Source organism: Netta rufina, assembly GCF_964035555.1.
Source record: "Netta rufina genome assembly, chromosome: 6".
Taxonomy (NCBI): Eukaryota; Metazoa; Chordata; class Aves; order Anseriformes; family Anatidae; genus Netta; species Netta rufina.
In genome coordinates this window covers 35,190,095-35,211,847 of record NC_140129.1, presented here as the reverse complement: position 1 = coordinate 35,211,847, position 21,753 = coordinate 35,190,095, and the positions used below count along the sequence as shown (strand labels likewise).

Sequence of the window (21,753 nt, the reverse complement as noted above, 5' to 3'; positions counted from 1 at the left end):
CAGTTTGGCCTCTGTGTAGGTCTGCTTTCAGTATTTACTCTAGCATGGGTGCTTCAGTGCCTTACTGTAGCCTGCAATGGAGATGCACAAAGGAGTGTGCCTGGGTCAGAATGTAATAAAGTCCTTGCTCTTTACATAGTACTTTATCAACAGCTCTTACAGAAAGGAATTTCATGTTTGCAAAAGCTGATAAAACTGTGATTATTATTTGCACTGTGGTGGGAATGGTAAATTAAAAATATCCTCTGAATTGGTATTTTAATACATTATTTCTTTTTTTTTTTTTTCTTCTTTTTTTTTTTTTTTTAAACTTGTTTGAATGGCAGAATAAATGTCTAGCTCAAAAAAGTATTATCTGTAGTTTGTGGAAATATTTTTGTATTCTCAATACACAGAACTGAAACTGTAGATTTCTACCTAGAATTAAACGAATTTGATTAAAAACTTTCTTTTGACTTCAGCTTTGGAGTAGAACCTGGAACTCTGAAAACTTTATGGATCGTGTCAATATTACTAAATAAACAAAATGGAAGAACAAATCTTATGCTTCTCACTATTTGTCAGTAAGATTGAATAAAATAAAATCTTGGTTTTATTTTACAAATTTTAATTGTGTTTTTAGTAAAGCACTTAATCTGACATTGAAAAACTACGTGTAACAAGTCTTTTAAATGGAATAAATATCTTTTGCTAAAGTCAAAATTAAGCTATGTATATTTCTTAGTTCTGAAAAAAAAAAAAAGTGTTTTAATCTTTGTAAGTTATTTAATGAGGAGGATGCTATGCAAAAGGGATGGTCTGTCTGCACAGAGCTGAAGCTCTGCATTTTATCACCATGTCTCCAAACAGCTGTGGTTTGATGTGTTGGGTCAGGCATTCACCATGACGGTTCTTGAGCTGCTGATAAAAGTTTGAACCATCTTTGCTTGTATAATTGCATAGAATCTCTGTCACACCATGTAAGCAAAAATAATGAGCTGATTGCAGAGTACATGGGGATACCTGCCACAATTTGCAGTTCCAGAGACTCACTCCTTTTGCCATTTTTTGGACTTGCTTGTATGTCATACAAAGATATTTTGCCCTAGTGATTTTTATATAAATATATATATATATGGGGAGGTGTTTTTGTGCTTACATATAGGGAAAGAAATATAATGTGTTGGAAAAATCAATGCTGTTTCTCTTCTAGATAGGAATATCATGAAGATAGTATGCATTTTCATTTGAAGACTCTTTCAAGGATATAAAGGTTGCTCACTAAGTCTGTACAACTGGTTGCAAAATTCAGATTTCTTTTCTGTAGTTATAACTACTGCATTAGCTTCAAAACTGAACCCTTTGGGAAAAGACTTAGCAAGAGGTTTTGTTTGTCTGTTTGTTTTTAATTTAAGTGCATCAAATAACCCTGTGTCTTAAGTCTGGACAATTGGGCTTTTTTTGGTCAAGTCAAATATAACAAATAACAGTCTTCTCCTCAAAGGTTGCTATTTTGATATTGGACAACATGGAATAAATTGATGGAAAAAAAAAAAAAAGAATGGACAGAGGAAGACAGGGAGGATGAGATCATGGTTGCATGAGTATGCATTTATTATAGACAGTTGGCAGCCAACATTGATAGGCATTAAGGGTTTTATTTGTTTGTTTTGATCGAACTGTAATATGAGGCATCTGACATTAGTGAGTGCTATATGGTGGCTTTCAGTGTTTTGCAGAATTACAGGTGTGCCGAAGGCCTCACGTTGTGACAGTGATTCCTCTGGGTTGTAGGAATAGTTAGCCATGGATATGACGATCCTTTTTGAAGAATTTCATTTTTAGATGCAGTGAAAAAGGTGAAGGAAACATTAATACCCTTTAATTTAAGGAGCATTTTCCTTTTATTTCCTGTGCAACACTGAAAAAAAAGGGGTCATCCTATCTAGTAAAGTACATGCTAAGAGTTTGTTTTATAGATATTCTGTGGCACAAGTATCTTGTGTTTGGATATATTTTTATGATTAAAGATTTAAAAAAAATTGTAATATTCTTTAAGTAATAATGCTCAAGCTGGATTTAAATCGGACTCAGTGTGCAGATTTTAATTGTCTTATAAGCAAGTTCTTTAATATATATATATAAATATTTGCAAAATAATTTCTTTTTTTGGAAAGGGTGACATCTTCTCCTTTACCTCTAATATGTTTGAGATAAAGACTTCTGTGCACAATACAAATATTTCTGATATATATTAGAATGAAATATTGTATGGTCAGTACTACCTACTGATTAAAATTAAAATGAATGTAATAATGCCCTTTGGTGAAAAGGCACAGATTGATTGATAGCACTGGGTCATGCCATGAACTGCATATTCATATTGTCTAGACCATCCATTATGAATTGCAACTATATTGGTCTCAATATGAAATTCTACTACAAAACTATGACCTGCATTTTGCCTGCAAGAGACTACAGTGTGCTCTAGATCCTGTGAGCCAGCTTTGTCTGACATATGTCACCTTCTACAAAAAACATGCAATATGAATTTCCTTCCTTCCCTAAAGCTTTGTTTAAGGCTGACAATGTTAATTTGCATCTACATTATACCCCCAAGAAGTGTTTCCTAAAGCGTTGTTGTCCACCTCTGGGATTAAGCTGTCCAAACTTTTTGTGGAAGTCATTTTCCTTAAATACTTTGTATTGCCAAAGTAACTCCCCACTTAATTGACACATTTTTAAGACTGTAGTAATCTACTGTCTAGCGTCTTCATGGGAAAATGGTTAAGTGACCTTATTTTTGTGTAAAGATGCTTTATGAAGTTCTTAATACATGCAGCAGGCAGTCCTGGAAGGCGGGAAGGTTGTCGACTTTTGCCTTTGATGGAGGAGGTTCAATGAGACAGGTATCACAGCCTAATGCAGCCGCAGTGTTTTCCCCCAGCAGGTCTCTTAGTCCACACGCTTGATGGGATGCCTACTGCGGCTGAATTATGCTTTAATTTTAACAGTGGATGACTTAACTGCTTTGAAGTAAATAACTGGGTTTGATTTACAGTCTCAGCAGATTTATAAGAAGCTTTTGAATGTGCAGTTAAAAAAAAAAAAAAAAAAGAGACAGACTGTTACAGCTATGTACCTCTATAAATCTGTCTTTATCGTTCAGTATGGATGTAGGCTACTGGGACCCCGTTACAAGTTTACAATCATTTGGCTATGTGCTTGAAACTCAGTAATGCAGAAATTAGAAATGATACGGTTTTTGACTATTCTTACTTGTTTCTGACAAGACCGGTGGCAGAAAATTCACTTATAAAAATCTAAGCCCTGGGATTAAAAGACAGGACCATTCACAAGGCCATTATGTCATTGTTTCACGCTTCTGCCTTGCACATCTTGGCATCATGGCCAAATTTGTGGCTCGAGACCCAGCAACAGAAATTTCACTTTTTTTTTTACTCCTTCCAGAAACGTGATCCATTGTAAGGTAGAATCATTTTATAACATGACTAAAAGAAGAGCTATGCTAAAAGCTTCAGGGGTAGACTTTACTCCCCTACTGTAAAACCCCTGGCAAAGACCCATAGGCCAAGCATATCTGTGATCTACCATCAGCACATTTCCTCTGAATGCTCTGTAAATAGGGATTTGTTAGAGAATAAAGATGGGATTTTTGTTGTTGCTATTGTTTTGTAGGTCTCAGGGCTCCCAGTGGAAGGAAGGGGTTTATCATTAGACCTGCATTTCTCTGTCCGCTCAGACCCTCTCAGTGGGTCACCTCAGCCCATGAACTCAGCCTGTCGTAACAGTACTGCTTGGCTTGGCCTCCTTCTACGGAAAGGTGCAGCAAACGTACATAACTATCTACTGTACTGTTTAAGAGGCCACAAAATTGGCTTGCATGCACATGTCTTGTCATCAGTGCTCAGGGGTTACCTTACAGATATGAGGACTGACAGGGGTCTTTTGGGGCAGCCTGTATCATGGCCTCTGCAGAGTCCTTTGACTGGTATGAATCTGCTAATTTCAGAAGCTCCAGAATCAGGTGAAGTTTCTGGAGTTAGACCTCTTCTTCAGATGTGGGCTGCATCCAGTAAAAGGATAAAAATACAGTCTTAAACATTTCGATTTTAATTTTAAACATAAACATGTTCTCTCCTGTATCTAGCTGAAGCTGAATGCTTGAGTCTCTGAGTGACTGGAGAGATGACGTCTCTGAGAGACTGGATGTCTTCATGAGCCATCAGGATGCTTTTATTAAGTATTCATAATATTTAGAATAGAATCATATTTAAAAAAAAATCTTCAGTTTGGAGAAGCTGCCATTGTCTCCATGTTCACATTTATAGGTTTTTAAAACATTATATTCTAATATCCTGTACAGTTGGAAGAATACCAACTGTATTTTTGACAGGAACCCAATTTATTGAATTTTAAATTATGTTACTTAGCAAACAAGAGGAAAAGCTTTCTTTTCTTCTGAGGAACTTGAAGTCTGGATGTTTTAAAGTGCTTATTTAAATGTAATGTTGTAGGTTTTGCATTGTACTCCTTACAAACACTATCTGAGAAGGCTGATTTATTTCAAAGGAATTTTGTATTTGAGGATGAGTCATTTGCAAAAGATAGATGGGTATTCGTCATTTGATAATTCGCTTTTAAACATATGTAATAATCACTCAGAACATGGCTGTTTAAAGTTTAGACAACAGTGTTGTCTAACTTATTGAATGGTGGCATATTTAATAAAAATATATTTTGTAAATGGTATTGCAGCACAGTTAAGGCCAGTTGCTGTCAATAGCAGAGGCACAGAAAAATCTATGACAATCTAACTTTCCCAAAGCACAGTGTCAGTATTGGGTTGTCTGGGCTGCTAATTAGGAGCATTATTCCCAGATGAGAGGCAAAGCCAAGGCAGATTTTACAGCCTGTCATTTAAGCGTGTTTTAAATACTGTTTACCTGGTAGCCTTTTTGGTGTCTGTTTTGGAAAAATAAAGGATTGCTACCATTAGTCTCATTACTCAAAACTTGTCAAAAATACTATCTTCAAGTTGCTTTCCCTTGTTCTTCAGAGTAAAATGTGTTGGTTCCATGTTAATTCTATATTTTTTTTCCCCTCTAAATAGATAGTTAAATTGAACAGGTTTGTCCATGCCTGGCACTTTCATCGTTTGCTTACCTTACGCAATTCACAAAGTCTCACCTGATAAAATCTCGGCTTCCAGTCAAAGAAAAAAAAAAAAATCAAAGCAGTTTTCTGGTGGTGGAGAACTAAAACACATAAAAGTTGGAAAAATACACCCTCAAGGTTCAGGGAACATAACAAGAGGCAAAATATTTCAAATATGTTGTCCCATTTTTATATTATTTTTTTATGACCTCATTTCTTGAGGTTTTAGTTTCCAGATTTTTATTTATTTGTTTATCTAAAGCTTTGTTTCTTTTTTACCTGTTTGGACTTCAGCAGAAAGCAGGAGATGCTTCCTTAGTTGAAACACAGTGAAGCTAACTTTCATGGCAGGCTGCTTTATGAAAGACAGCCCCAGAGGCACACAGTTCCTAACACTACAGGCTGTGGAGAAAGCGGGTGTGAAACTGCCTGTGAGGTCTGCAGATCTGTTGTCCCCTGTTGTCTTTGGTGGACAGGGGACAGAGGGTGACTCTTCCTGGCATGGGGTAGCACCACCCTGGTATTCGTATGATGCGTGACCATTAGGGACTGTACCAACACCTTCTATGTGTTAGGATGCTTGTTACAGAAACATTAAGCTCATGAAAGTTTTATTAGAGCAATCCTCTCTCATTTCTCAGAATCATTTATTCCCCTAGCATATGGCCAGCCGTCCAAACAACTGTTGCACTGTCCTCAAAAATACCCTGCTTGTTGAGCCAATTATCATAGAATAAATTAAACAAGTGGCTCTTAGCAGACCTGGCTACCTGTGACAATGCCAGGCTGCTCTTTGCAGCGTGGAAAGAGTCCTGTAAAATAAGCACTTGACATTTTGGTGTGCAGAAGCAGTGAGTACTTCCATCTTCACCTGTAGTTTCCAGGTAGTGTTTGTGGGGGTGTCAGGAAACTGCCCACCCACACTGGCTGTTATTTTATTGAACCACCACTACTTTAAAGCACTTCCATGTCCCTCATCTCCCGCATGCCAGCACAGAATACAGCATTACAGTCCTGTGTGGAAGTCTGGATGTTATATTGCTTCAGAAGAAACGTATATGGGCTATGAAAGAAGAATTAATACCTAATTCTTTTTTAGCTTTTTGTGTAAATCAAAATAATACTTCCTTTAAGAGCAACTTTTATGAAAGAAAAAATAAACTTTGTGACAAAAATGAATATTATTTCATAGCATTTTCAATTATATCCATTATTTTTAGGAAAATGCAAGCAAAAATACACACTAATACTATTATTTAAATAAGATCCAAAACCCTGCCTAAACATAAATAATGATTCATGATTTTGATGCTGATAAAGATATTTTACTGTAGATCATATACAATTTCTTTGAAACTATCAGTGTTGTCTCTATGCAATAAATAAAAAAGGTTTTATAAAAAGAACTTATTTCCCATAGCAATTGTCAATGAAATTGTTTCTCATTGAGTCTAGAGTGGATTTCCCAGTTCTTTATTGCAGTCATTCAGAACAAGGAAAACTGTAAGTATATAAGGCAGTAGAAGCTTAGTTCTTTCTCTTGAAATAGAGAGAGGTTGTCTATCTTTTTAATTATTAACCAGAAGCATATGGGGATCACACTAAGCATTTTTAATTTTAATTATATTTCATCCAGAATCATTCCTCTGTTCACTCAGAAGTTTCTATAAAAGACTCCAGCTACTTTAAGTTCCCCTGTGTCATGTGCTTAGATCATTTTGCATGTTAAAAATTGGAAATTTTTACTGAAGTGTATAAATGGAGAAAAGATGCTAATTTTTCTATTTCTACTCTTTATTCCACATTTGTAAAAAATAAAATCAATTAGCATAATATTTACGTTAATAGGCAGTGCCAGTGTTGAATCCTTGATTATTACAGCAGTAGCACAAATACAAGAATATAGCACTGCTTTTGCTCTTTTATGTTAACTGAATTGTGCAAGTCTTTATTTGAAATTAAAATGTGCACAGTACAAAATACATGTTTGAGATTTGAAATGAAAGAAGACAGTCATTCAGTATGATTCTGATTTTCATAAACTACATTTTGGCCGTAAGACATATATTTCTAGTACCATTGAAGACTTAGTCACCCTCATATAAAAATGTCATTCTCTCTAAACGTATAATAATACTTGTGAGTTAAAAAATATATATATTTTTATATATAAGCATATATATATATGCTTCCAGCCCCGCTTTTGCTAGTGCCCATGGTCTACGTAACGTCATCAACCAAAGTAGAGTTTAGACTATATGATATCTTAACATTTCTTTCTGAAGTCCTTAAGAGGGAACTCTGTTTTTTAGGAAGTACTAAAGGAAGGTTGATCACATTTGGTAGAAATACTCCATGGAAACTGTAATTAAAATAAGAAAGACCCTCAGAAATATGTACGAGATTGTTCAGAAAAAATGTGTGCTTTCAGGAGGGGCATTTCTTTTTAGAGATTTCTGAGGCTGTGTGAATGAAAGAAAAAAAAAAAGATTCATTACTTTAACGATGTCAGTGAACTAGCCATCTGTACATATTCGGTTTTAATATGTGAATATAAAAATAAGCAAGAAATTAATTCAGTAACATCTTGAGCACAAAAATATGTATTTTAAAAGTCCCCAGTGCAACCAAAACCTTATCTCTGTAGCATACAGTACATTTGACTTGTGTGATAACTGGAGAGCCATTCAAAGCATCTAAATGCATAGCTACTATAGTGAAACCGTAGGGATTAAAAGTTTGATTCATGAAAACTGCCAGCTAAGTGGATTTTTCACATGGGATATGATTTTACAGAGGCGTAGACTTCGACAATTCTTTATAAGCTTCTCTTGTGAGCAATTGGATGTGTCCTATGCACAGCAGAGCTCCTGGTATGCAAAAGACAAAAGCTAAACCACAACACTGGTACCTAAAATACACAACATATTTGTGTTAGATGAACTGTTAAATGAAAATGCTACTGTGCATTAAATGTCTAAGTTAATTAATAGATTTCAGTGATGTACTGCTCCAGAAGGTTTATTTTAGAGAGATGTTCTCTCCATAGTGGGAGATCTCTCCTCCATTTCATGCAGTAGACTTCTGAAGAAAAATGTGAATTAATGTGGCTCTTTTTCTGGAAACTGTAATCGAGTCTTCTGGCATAGCATGCTTTGTAATGAACAGCTTTACAAGGAACGCAGTTGTAATGAGCCTATGTCTTGCAAATAGCCCGTGCTGCTGTTAGCTTCACACTCTTCCCAAAGATAACCTGCTGGGGAAGGGAAATGGGGCAAAGAGATGTTAAGAGCTCTGAATGCTTTTTGAAGTCTGTGACACAAAGGTTATCCAGTTAAATTGCTTCTAGGTGTCTCACTTTGCCTGGATTGCTGAGAAACCTCAGTTGCAACTATTTGCAACTATAATATAACTATTGCAAATGGTTATCCCTAGTGTGACCTTGAATTAATTTCCTTTTATTCCATAAATACCTGTTCAGTGCCATTTCTTGTTAATGACATGTTGAAAAACAATGGGAAAAAAAAAAAAAAAAAAAAAAAAAAGCTAATATTTTATAGATGTGAGTATCATTACGTTAAGAGATCTAATAAACTGTATGTATCGTGCCTTTCAAGTATGTGTCACACTTAGGTAAAACTAGGAACATTCCCACAGGTTGGAGAGAAGACAGCAGCCTCCTCCAGCAGGCTCTCCCTCTGCTTCCCAAAGTATAGCAGTGTTCCAGAGCTCACACTGCAATAATTTATTTACTAATTTTATGTCTACAAATATTTAAAATCAAATCTCTTTTGTAAATGTCATTCTCAATAAGTAAGAAAACAAACAAACAAACATGTTTTTCTCCCTTTTGTATGAAATATTTGTTAGTGCTTACATATGTCTAATGTGCATAATATGTCTAGTGCACCTGACATTGACCTCCTCTGGAGGTTGGATCTGAGACTAAATGGAGCATTCCTTTATTCTGGCTCAGCGTGTCTTTATAATAGGAGCTATCAGAAGGGATAAGGCATAATATTCACTGTGAATTAAAAGGAAAATGAGTAGCAGAAGGGAAGAAATCTGAGATAGAAGAGACTGTAATGAACTGTGTAATAGGATGGCTGAGATGGAATAGAGATGGTGTCTTGACATTTTGTTGAGTAAATCTTGTTTATTTTATCTGCACTTTGAAGGACAGTGCATGAGTCTTCATGTCTAAGTATTTAGCAAATGCATAACTCATAAAATCTCAGTTACTTTATAGTAACTTTAAAGGCTTACTTTATATTCTCTAATACAAGACGGGTGTGATAGAAGCGACAGATTCTTATTCAAGTATGTGTGTGGGGACTAAAAAACTTGTGAAGGATGATAGAAATACATAAACTGAAAGTATAAAAATTAAAAGTATTGAAAAACCTGTGTGAAATACTATTTTATCACATTTTGTTTCTGTCATGAAATAATTTTATATTATATTAGCAGTATCTTGAAACCATCGTTATATAATATATATTTTGAAAATGAAAGTTCATTCATACTGAACACTGAAAATATTTCACAGGAAATGATGTTATAGTAGTTTGTTGTTTTTAAGTTAAGAATAACGAAGTCTTCTATCTTACAGGCTGATGTCAATTCAGTACTGTCAATGAGAATAGGAAGTAAAGAAATCTTAGTTAAATGAAATTGATAGTTATGTTCTTTGCACTTCTTTATACTTTTACTTAGTGTAAGAGTAAGACTATGTTTTAGACCAGTAGATTAACTTAAAAGAAAAATGCAGAGATTAGAAGACATTTACAAGAAATAGTTCCAGGATCCCACCAGAAAAAGCTCTTACTGTTTGGAAATGAGAGCAGTAGTGCTAGGTGGTTGTGAAGCCACCTTAGCATCCCAAGAGGAAGACTCTTAGGTCATTGTTATGAAACTTCTCCAGCTACCAGGCAGACAGCTACTTTGATGCTAATCATTGTGACAGGTGAATCAGAAATCTTGCTGCATGCAGATTTACAAAACAACAAGAAAAGGAAAAAAAAAAAGAAAAAGAAAAAAAGAGAGTGAATTCATTGCACACACATATGTGCTATTACATACAGTGTGTTTAGACATACATAGCTACACACAGGCTGTTTGAATTTCTGTGGATTATTTATAATCGGTTTCTAGTTCCCTTTATATGTATCTAATAAAATGCTGCAAGCCTTATCAGTGTGTCATCCCCATGGTGTAACAGACACCCAGACACCCATTTCCAACCCCTCTCTTGCAGACACACCATCGGTCGGTGGTGTTGCTTCTGAGCATATCGTTACAAAATTTCACAGACAGAATGTGAAATATTTAACAGAGCTACGAACAAATGTGTACCTTAGATGTCCTTGAAGTTGAAATGAGACTTTTGTGCTTAGAAAGGAACAACTCTCTCCAACTATTTTTTGTCCATAGAGAATTTAATTCTTTATTATATACAATATACCATGTATAAAATCTCATTGTAAAAACAGCTTGAGTTCTTTGGGTAGAGTGTTTGTTTGGTGAAGTTCTTTGTATTACAAACAGTTATTTGTATTACAATTGCACTTCTGAGCTTTCTCTTTATCCTTTGATTTTTTTGGCAGATGTACAGCAAATAGCAATCGACTGGATCACTGGGAATTTTTACTTCGTGGATCATGTCAGTGACAGGATCTTTGTCTGCAACCAGAATGGAACGGTGTGTGTCACACTCATTGAGCTGGATCTCAATAACCCTAAGGCCATAGCTGTTGATCCAACATCAGGGTAAGATTATTTATTTTCATTAGGAAATGTTGATCTTATATGATGTGCGCTGGTCTGTGTATTTGCTTCATTCTATCATTTTAAAAACTTTTTCAATGCTGTCCTGAATTACTTGCATAGTTGAACAAAGTAGTAACATGTAATGCACTTGCAGCAAGTACTTAACATAACTATATTAATCACCGCTTGTGCCTTGTAACTTTTCGAAGTGGAATTGGAAATGGAAAACAAATTTTATCTCTACTTGTCATAAGATTATTTTCTGTTTTTCTGTAAATTATGTTTATAACTAGTGTACGGGGAAAAGGAACTTCTTATACCTTCTTCCCTCAGCTGCAGGAATATGGGAACTGGCTCTAAGAAGTTTAGTTACACAAAAGAGTGGAAGATTTTTTCCTCTGCTTTAGACGGTCAGCTATAACGATAAAAACACATTGTATTTGCTTTTCTTCTTCCATATTTATGTTCAACACCACCTGGGAATAAAGCTTTGCCTAAAATACAGGGCTCTAAAAATCTTCTATTCTATAACAGCCACCAGCTGGGAAAAGTTTTCAAGCAAACGATGAAGTAAAAGCATAGCTAAATAAGAATAATTAAGTTAATTTAAAAACTGTAAATTTCAGTGAGGATTTTGGAACAGAGATTTTATTTTGGTTTTATTAGTCTGTAAGTAGTTAAACCAAAATGCCTGGTGGAATACATCCTAAACAGCCATAAGCCCCTTCTCAATAAATACAAAAATATTTACTGTAGAACAGCTTGTCATCCATATGTGGACTTTTGTCACTCTTTATTTAAAGCCTGATTGAATATTAAGATGCATGATCACAATGACTTTAATTCTGACAAGAACAGCTTGCATGTAAAGTTTACAAAGAAGTTTTATAATGTAATTCTTGAGTATAGCTGTATTTCTATCTGCAGCAGATGGTGAGCTTGACTTGATCTGACTGCAGTGTTGTTTTAAAAGAAAAATAAAAAATGCGTGTTTAAATTGATTTTTCTTCAAGTTCTGATCTGAAAGAACTTGAAGCTTTCAGATTTGCCAGCAGCAGCCTTTTTTTTTTCTATACATTTACTTGTATATTCTTTACGGGATTTACTAGATGAATCCACAGTTTGTCATTAGATAATCTTATCTGTCAGGGATCTAAGAATTATATCCTGCACTTTGATTCTGCAAGAAGGAATAGAACAGAAAAAGAAAGACTGGTTTTCCTTCTGTTTGTTCTTTGCTAGCTGCAAACCATTCTTATTCAAATAGTTGCCTTTTGCAGTGCCACATCTGAGAGCAATCATGTCTGCTTTAGTGTAGATGGAAGCGCTGGCCTGGAGGGAGACCATAAGTGATTATGTTATGTAATACTGTGATTCTTCATAGAGCTATACTGATTTATTTCATGATGGAAACACTGAGTGGATTTTTTTTTTTTTTTCCAGAATTCATATTTTGCATTTCATGAGTTATTTCTTTACAGCTTTAGTTGGCAATTATATTAATTATATAACATATGTTGTTATGTTAATAGGATATCTAACATACATCTTAATTGATATTCCTCACTTTATGTATTACTTGTGCTTGTTAGTGACTGGGCTTTGGTACAAAATGCAAAGAGATAATCAAAACATTCTGGCTACTTAAAAATGTGTTTTCTTCCATTCTTTCTTCTCTATTTTTGCTTTTCATTTTACTTTCATGCTGATTCTGATTGAGATATATTTCTGTGTCAAAGTATGAACACGGTATTGCTATCTAGGTAATTTGCTGATTATTTTTTTTAATTAATTAATTAATTAATTTAAATGTGAAGCCCAGGATGAGATTTTTTTTTTTTTTTTTTTTTTGTGGGCTTCTGTAAAAAACACATTTTAAGGCATTAGATATAATTAGATTTTATGGTATTTGCTCCAGTAACATGTATTGCTGTTATAGTGCATCCACTGTCTCCAGCATTCTTCTAAAAGCTGAAAGTACATCCGCACAGAGAAGACCATTTCCTGCATTAAGGAATCCAGAGCTTGATCCTAAGCCTTTATGTCTATGACAGACTTCCCTGTAGTAGTACAAGGTCAAGCCCTGCTATTTTTATGTGCTCACATCTGAGCTGGTTTTAGTTGCATTCAGTTGTTACTTTACGAACCAGAAATTCTCCATTTATCATTAGAATAAAATGAGAGTAGGTGGAAAATTACTTAATCTTTTTTTTTTTTTTTTTTTTTTTTTGTGAGCGTGATGAATTTTATCTCTGTGAGTTTCGTTAGATGTTTAGGGGTGATGGTTTTATATACTCATGTGCTTACAGTTGAACTTGAACTACTAAGCTTATTTCACATCATACAGCGAATGAATGAGAACTCTTGTTATTTTTCTAAAACTGAATTTTAAGTTGAGAGAAGAAAGACTCCACTACTGAAAAAGCTCTTTTACAAGCAAGTTTTTTACGTCTAATGTAAGCATATTATTTTGGTCTACAATTTCAGCAGTTTTACCAATATGAACTGTGTTCCTTTTTTAGTACTCCAGATGATGTCTAATGTAAGCCCACCTGAAACATTTAGGAAACCAAACAAACAAGAAGCAGCTAATTAATTATTTACCCAGCTAGAGGTTTTGCTGTACGAATACTCATCTGCTTCGTCATCTGATTTTCAGTTCAAAATAGCACAACATAATTACTGGAACCGTCACAGGGGGCTGTTACCTGAGGGAATGGCTAGGTTTCCACTGCCACTGGGAGTTGTTCAGAGTTCAGACTTGTCAGTGAAGTGTATGCTGAACTAAAAAGCTTCAGCAATGCTAGCAGAAAAACAAAGTGGCAATCAGAAACAGAGAGGAAGAATAAATTGTTTTGCAATAATATCGAATACCTTTGAAGTAAGATGCTTGGCTCCTAATGTTCATATTTTTGATAAATTTTAATATGGGACCTTGATGATCAAGAAATAGAAGCTATTACTCTGACTGGTCCTTGAAATTGGCGTACAGTTGATTATGGTACTGATGACTCACATGAAACAAATAGGAGCTGAGTTAGAAAGATTTTCACTGTAGCTGTGGTCTGTAGGTCTACTGTACTCACGGAGAATCCTTTCTAAAGGATTGTAGCTAGTTTGGCAATCAGCTTGTATAGTCACGGGACTTGGATTCCCATACATGTACGATGGGGAAGGTGATATATGTATTAAACTGACATGACAATAGATTTGTATTTATGTTCTCTCTAAGCTCTGCCACCAACAAGCTAGATGTCTATAGGCAAGGCATTTCATTTATTTATTTTTATTTTTTTCTATTTCAGTCTCCCCTTGTATTTAATAGGGAGCATACAAAGTGTGTTGAATTTTAAAGAGTTTTGCACTTCCAAAACTGATCCAATCATAAAGGTATGTGTACAGAAAAAGCACATAAGGTGAGATTACAGAGAGGATGTGCCGAGCGAAGCTGGCGAGTGGGAGGATGCGTGGAGCAGAGTATAGAGGAACTGTGAGTGAAGAAATGGGTGAGACATACATGAATCACTACAAAGGAAGGGTGTAGCAGAAGGGGGAGAATAGGAAGAGGGAGAGAAGAATGGGAGAGGATGCTCAATTAGAGGCTGAAGGCATTGAAATGGGAGCTTGTAGCTACCATTTAAAAGTTGTATTAGTAACAATGGGGAGAGAAGTCTTACTGCTAAAGAGATTTGTAAAAAGAGCAAGCTCACACTTTAATACTGCAACATTGTGTGTCATGTAAATATTTGAATAAATCTTTTAATCGGCTTTTCCTTCTGCTATGTTGTAGAAGTAATAATAAAAAAGAACCCTGCTTATTTCTTTCATGGAACAACTGCAAATGCATACAGGAGAGATTGTGATACGATGGCTGTTAAAAGCCATGTCTGTTAATGTGTTATGGTGTTATGTACCAATTCTTGGAAATGCTAATAAGTCAAGAAAAAAGAAAACAGCTGTATAACAGCAAAAAGAAAAGGAAAAAAAAAAAAAAAAAGAAAAAGAAAAAGAAAATCTTTTTTACTTTAAGTATGCAATAGCAATCAGTTGCTAATCTTTCTGATCCACAAAGGTGAACAAGGGAAGAATTAATAGCTGAAGTTGTTTTTTTTTCCTCATCTCAGAAACTCAAAAAAGGATTATTCCATTAACTTCCTCTTAGATTCTAAGGACTGAAAGACTGAAAGCACAGTTTTACCGTGGCTAAAATCAAGCCATGTTATAAAAAGAAAAACAAAAACATAACAAAGTTCTTGAAATAGTTGGGCAAATTTCCTCAGTCTAAAATTTGAGAAAATGGGAGAAAGCACAGTGTGAGGTGGCATTTTGAGATGTGGTCTTCTGTATAAGGACTGAGCTGAGCAACATCCTTAAAATACTATGTTTAAAAGAAGCTCTAAAAAACTCCTAAGGAGCAGTTGCTTCTGTTCTGTAAGGTTTTTGTTTGCTTGCTTTTCTTGTATATCTATTGCACTTCTGATATAATTCTTGTATGGTTATTAGGAAGACATTGGAGGTATCATACGAACCCTGTTGTTGTCCAAAGTGATCAGCTGCAGTAGACTATTTTCTTAAGCTGCGTATGGTTGTCCTCCTGAGACATTTGTGGTTATTGGACAGCCCAAAATGTAATGTGAACTTCACTGAGCAGTTCACGTTAACAAAGTCAAAGGAATAGGGAAGTTTTTATACGTCACCAAATCAAAGTTTTCCTTGATAGAGAGTTTTGCTCAGGAAATGCACAGGAGTGCCTAGGGTGTGCAAAGGACATCCAGAGGATGAAAAACAACCATCCAGAGGGCAAAGAGATTTTTTCTTTTTTCTTTTTTTCACCTGTGAATGGAATGAGTTTTGGACTGACAATTCAACCTTTTGGCAGCATGGGAAGACTTGTAAGCTGGTATGAAATCTCCTGTGAGGTGGGATCTGAGAAGAAAATAAGAGAAACCTTTGCATGGGTCAAGTCTTTGATGAAGCATCTGACTAGACAGAGCCTTGAAATCCCGTGTTAGGAGTCCTGCAATAGCCAAAGAAGAACAAGTCAGCTGATGAGGCAACAGAGAGACACTTTCTGAATCAACTTTCCTGGAAGTCAGCTGATTTTCCCATTTATCCATAAAAGAAAATAATTATAATCACATGAGTGCATCATCTTCTAGACACAATGAATAATATTTGCACTTACATTTTATTTGCTTTGAATTAAGCATGATATAAGATCATATAAAGGGCACCAAAAAGTGTAGGGTTGGATTGGGCCATGCTGCAGCTTCCCCATGGGTAACAGGGCACCACTTGGGGCCCCAGCAAGGAACAGAACTGGCATCCGGGGCACTGGGACACGTAGCAGTGAGGGCTGTGTGGGGGTTTTGGATTTCAGTGAGGGTATTACAGATATCTGCAATTTAAACCCCTATAGACTTGTTTTAATAAGAAATGGTTCAATTTGAATACTTCCTTGTGTTTAGCATGATTGGTAAACAGGGCTGGCTGTGGGAAGCATGGCCTTTCCCTTCACACCTGGTTTTAGAAAGTGGCCGAAGATGGTGTCATGCCAGAGAGATTGCTCAAAGAGAGAAAAATGTCTTAGAGCTGCCCTGGTGGTGTGATAATTGGTGACTGGACTGGAGTGATTTCACAGACAAGGAAAGTCAGGGAGTTTGTTATCAACAGGAATCAAGTCTCTTACAGGGGAGGAGAGGAGCAAAAATTCAAAAAGCAGGGGAGGTCAAAACAGTAGTTATTTTTCTTCATTTGCTTCATTGTTATTTAGACAGGGGAGTCTTTTAGGATAAGAATAAAACATCTACACTTATTGTCTGCTGCCTTTTTTATTCTCTTTTTTCTCTCTTGTCTCTGCGCTTTTATAGCACCCACAAGGCTTGAGAGATATCTGCGTCTTAAAACTTTTTTTTCCTCTCAGATTAGTCACCATTTCCTGCTGATCAAAGAGGAGTGTTATAATCATTAAAGCTCACTTTTAAACAGCAAAATCATTAGTATTTTAATAACATGCCATTATTAAAAGAGTTCAGTTCCTCTTCTTGTCACAAAGCAATTTCAAAGAGCTGTAAGATACATATAAGGCACAGTAACTTTTAGAAAGTTTTAAAGGTGACCTGGGAAAGAATCCTCTTCAGAATAAATAAATAAATAAATAAATAAATAATTAAAAAAAAAATAATTAAAAAAGAAATCTTTACAATAATTAATGACAATCTGGAAGTTTTCATTAAGAATTCAGATTTTGTTGCTCATCCTCCCACTCCACCACCTCTTTCAGGCTGTGAGGTATAAGAAGTAGTGATCTTTTGAAATTATGTTTGCCTCTATTGCTATCTATTTAGTTCAAATGCTTGCTAAACATTTGAGAGAAGATTTTTTTTTCTGATTTTCAGAGAACTCAGGTTTCAGTTCTATGCCATTCCATCTGTTAATTTTAATTGTTGCTAACTAAACTGTGGCATAAAACTCTTTTTTAATTCTGTCACCTTTAAGTTTCCCGCTGGACCTAATTTCCTTTGAAATTCTGTTTCTTCTGTAGTGGTACAGATCTGCTCACTAGGAAACTTTGCTGCTGCTGCGGCTCTTAATGACAAAAAGTAAAAAGTCATATCCTCATCTGCTCTTTCCTGAAATAATGCGATATGATTTAGCATGCATGTGCAAATAGAAAATAGAAGAAATAATGTTTTTTCTTCAATAAACTCAAAAATATTTGGATTTCTGAGCATTGAAAGAGACAAACTTGTATGTAAAAGTCAACAAATCAAGCTGACGAACATCCCCAGTCACCGATAAAGTGGGAAGAATCAAAATACCAAACACATTACGTAACTGCATTAAAAGTGAAATCATTTACAAAGACAGGTTATGTAGTTGGATCTAAGTGACTACTACGTTCAAGATAACAAAAACCGAAGAAGATTGAATAGATTTAGTACATGCATGTTTCAAGTATTTATATGAGTGCATTTATTATTGTGCATACTTAATCAAATACTACTGACATTAATAATTGATGACTATAATTAGTATCCAATCTTCCGTATACATAGGAAGATGTACTCTACTGGGTACCCAAAACCTCAAATACCACCAAAAATTGCATTCAAAAAAAAAAAAAAAGTACTAATAACAGTGATAAACTCTGAATGAAAAATAATATTTTTTTTCTAGTGATCCTAAAAAAGAAAGAGTGAAAGAGTTGGCAAAGTGACTGCAAGTATTATTAGAATATCTGGCTGATGTTCTGAGTGGTGGCATCATCTAATAGCCAGGATTACTGCCCAAAGAGTAAAAAGCTAACTGGTGGGAAACTGAAGAAAAGCCTATTGTAAAATGAACTAAAGTAAACCTTTTTTCTTTATTTTTCAGCATGTGCAATGATTTTAATAGGTATGTCATGTCTGGTAGGAAGAATATTTGAATGGTGTCAATAATTATGGAAAAATAATCGGTGGAAATAAAAAAAAAAAAACAAACTTCAATAGATTACACTTTTCAGAAACACTTATGGAATCACAAAATATCCATAACTTGTAATAAATCTGAAAAAAAATAATTAAGTAAATAAAAGTGTTTTTTTAAATTCTCAAAGGTTGCCTTTCAGCTAGGACCTTGAATGCAGCATCCCACCTCCCTCATTTCTCTGGGACCTGCCTGAAGATCTCAGCTGCCAGTTGACTACAGCATCCTCTTTACCCAAACCGACTTTTTTTTTAAGGGGTATCCTTGGTGCTTTTTTTCCACTAAACATTTGAATTGTGTCAGCAAACCATCTGAACACATGAACAGCAACAGCACTCATAAAGCTCCGTGAATTTGATCACCTGGGGCAATTCACGGCTGATGCAACACATCCTCTCGCTTTCTTTTTTATCTGTCTCCGTGTAATAATTAGTGTAGTTACTCTTAATTCTGCCCTTAGATCCCTGTCCTTCAGTCCTTAGCTAGTTAAGCTTCTGAACAAAACTCTCATCTTTCACCGAGATTACTCTGATTCTTTGAATTTGAATTTAGTATTTGTGAAGGAATAGAAAATAGGTGTGCTACTCTGCCAGGTATGGAAGCTTGAAGTCCTTTCTTTTTTACCTGCAATGTCCAGACAAAAGCTGCAAGATTTAAATCATCCTATCAATGATTTTCCTCCAGGATGAAAGCAATTAAGCCAGAGAGAATTGAGGCCACTTTGTTTCTCAATGAGAATATAAATGGGAGTTTAAGGCTTTATAATGCATGTACATTATGTTCATGTCCATCTGAATTCGCCTTTTATTTTATTTTTCTTATTACCTGATAGTCTTATTATCTAGCCATCTTCTGTAAGGTCATTTGTGTAGAAGACAAGTTCTGATATGAATTAGAGCACTGCATGAGTGGAAGCAAAGAAAAATATCTTACAAAAGAACTGCTAAAACCTGTCTTCTTTTAAAGGAGTTAGTTGCATTAGGCTGGACTCAGGGAGCGCTTATATATGCAGAGGGCAAGAAAGAGAGACACTCTCTCATTTTTTATTTTTTTTTCCAAAATATGAACAAAATGGAAGTAATCAAAAAAAAAAAAATAGTTCACCCATTTAATATAGTATGATGTTACAATGTTCCAAAAATCTTTTCTAGTAATGGTCACGCATTTCTTGTGTTGTTTTTACACCAGTCTTTCTATTCTAGCATGAAAAATTGTCAAAAAGACAGACTTTCTAATAAGCTATTGCCATACCATTCATTTCTTTCTTCACTGACAATAAATCACTGCCTCCATATATGCAGGGTTTCTAGTATAAAAACATTGGGATTACTCTGATACTGGATTAATCAGAATCACTCAAACTCAGAAAAAATGATGAAATTCATTCAGTTAATTTACCATCTGTGTGATGATATCATCCCAATAGAAACTGCTGTTCTCTTGAGCTGTGTTACCTCTGTATATGGTTTTTCATACAGTTTCCCTATGTTTTGTTTTCCTGAGGTTTCTCACATGTCAGTGTCCTCATTGCTTTGCTCACCAGCATATACATGCCTTGCTGAAGCTCTGCTGAAACATGACGCTTTTGGTGGAGATATAGAAAAACTGGAGGAAATCTGGAGATAATAATAGGAAATAAAAGATATACAAAACATGACCTGCAGGAACTATGACAGTCTAATCTGGAGAAGAGGAGGTTGAGAAGAGACATAACTATTTTTTATAAATGGCTGCTTAAATATAAAGGTGGTTTATTGAAAGGTGATTAAAGAAAGGACAGGAAAAATCATTTTAATATGTTGCAAAGACTTCAGTAGATAAAGGCAGAATTTACTAGGCTGAATAGGTGTTGGCATATGACCCACATGGAAGTTGTAATCTCCTTCATCAGGGATGTTTAGGACTATGTCTGTCTGGCAGTGATATTCCAGCCTTGTGTTACCCTTTCTCAGTAAAGGAGGTGGTATCTGTGTGCATATCTATAAGCTTACAGTGTCAAATAATGGGATACTAGAAGAGTGGGTGTGAATAAATGTGTTTACTAGCATTTCAGTGTTGTTTAAAAAGCACATTTTAAAATATACTGAGACATTACCAAAGTAAATGTGTTTTGTTTCTCCACTTGAGGGGTTTGGAGACATTTGAAGTAAAATAAGGACCAAAGAAAAACACACCTCTTTGTCCTTTTCTTTTAGAGGTGGTGCAATTTACTGCAAATGAAACTGAAAAATGAAACTGAAACAGGAAATCTGCAGAAGTTTGTGTCCATGAGTGGCATCCTTGCCTTTTAAGAACTGCCTTTATTTTGACAGACTGCAGTGAAATTGTATGTTTAGAAGTTGTATTTACATTTGTGTCTGTAAAGCGGTATGAGCAGCCTTCTCCCATTGTGGTTGGTAAGCAGCATATAAAAAGCATCAAATAGATTTTACTTATTGTCTGGTACAGGTGACATTGTCTCAGCCATGGCATGGTGGTGCCTGGGACTGCTGCATGGCTAAACACGGCTAAGAAGCTAATTGCAGTGTTGGGTTGTGACCATAGTAGGTGCTGAGCAGCTTTTCTTTAAGGATGAGACCTTTTGAGTTACAGGCAATATTTCTCTTTCTCAACTGTAGCATTTTGAAAAATACAGCAAAATAACAGGGGACAACTTGCTTATTTCATTTTTTTGAAATTAAGATGTTCTACTGCTAGAAACTTTTTTTTTTTTTTTGGCTTTAAGCTTGCTCATTGCCAGTCAATCTGAGCAAGCTAATTTGCTTTCATAGGTAAGACAACGCACAGACACACACGAAATATGGTCCAAGTTTACAGTTGGCCTCAGGCTGAGTGTTTCTAAACTACAGAACTGATGTGTTTGGAAGATGTCCAGACTGCCACTTGAAAACATGTCTACTTTGAATCAGTTGGTAATCAACTCTTTGGAGATGCAAACTGTTAGTGTAGACAAGCCTAGAAGAAAGCCAAGGAAAAAAAAAAGACCTCTCATTAACTCTACTTCAGCTTTACATAGATCATTATTATTCATATTATTATTTGACAGCAAATCTAAAAACCCAAGCCTTACTACTCAGGGATTCACATTAACAGATTTTAAATGAAAAATTATATTAATAGGAGGATATTTGAAACTCACTGCCTTTTTTTACCTGCTGAAAAATAACCACTTACATTCTTTCAGTCTCTTAAAGTTTTATAAACTTAGTTATGCTTATAGACTTCTTCAGACACAGAAATTGCACAGCACCACCTCTTGGCTGATCTTACCCCGCAGAATGAGAATATATGGTGCTTTCTGCTGGCACGGCTCATTTGTCTGAGCATAAAGAGCAGAGAATAAGCAAACTGCTTTTC

General features: G+C 35.3%; 1 protein-coding gene across 1 annotated transcript in view; it reads left to right on the top strand.

The window, feature by feature from the left end:
- The window catches only part of LRP1B (LDL receptor related protein 1B), a gene marked incomplete at both ends in the record, with an annotated part of 669,864 nt that overhangs the window by 366,406 nt on the left and 281,705 nt on the right, over positions 1–21,753 (top strand). The window contains one exon of the mRNA XM_084288908.1: positions 10,764–10,926. Within this exon, the coding sequence (XP_084145034.1) occupies positions 10,764–10,926 (163 nt within the window). The remainder of the gene's footprint in view (positions 1–10,763; positions 10,927–21,753) is intronic.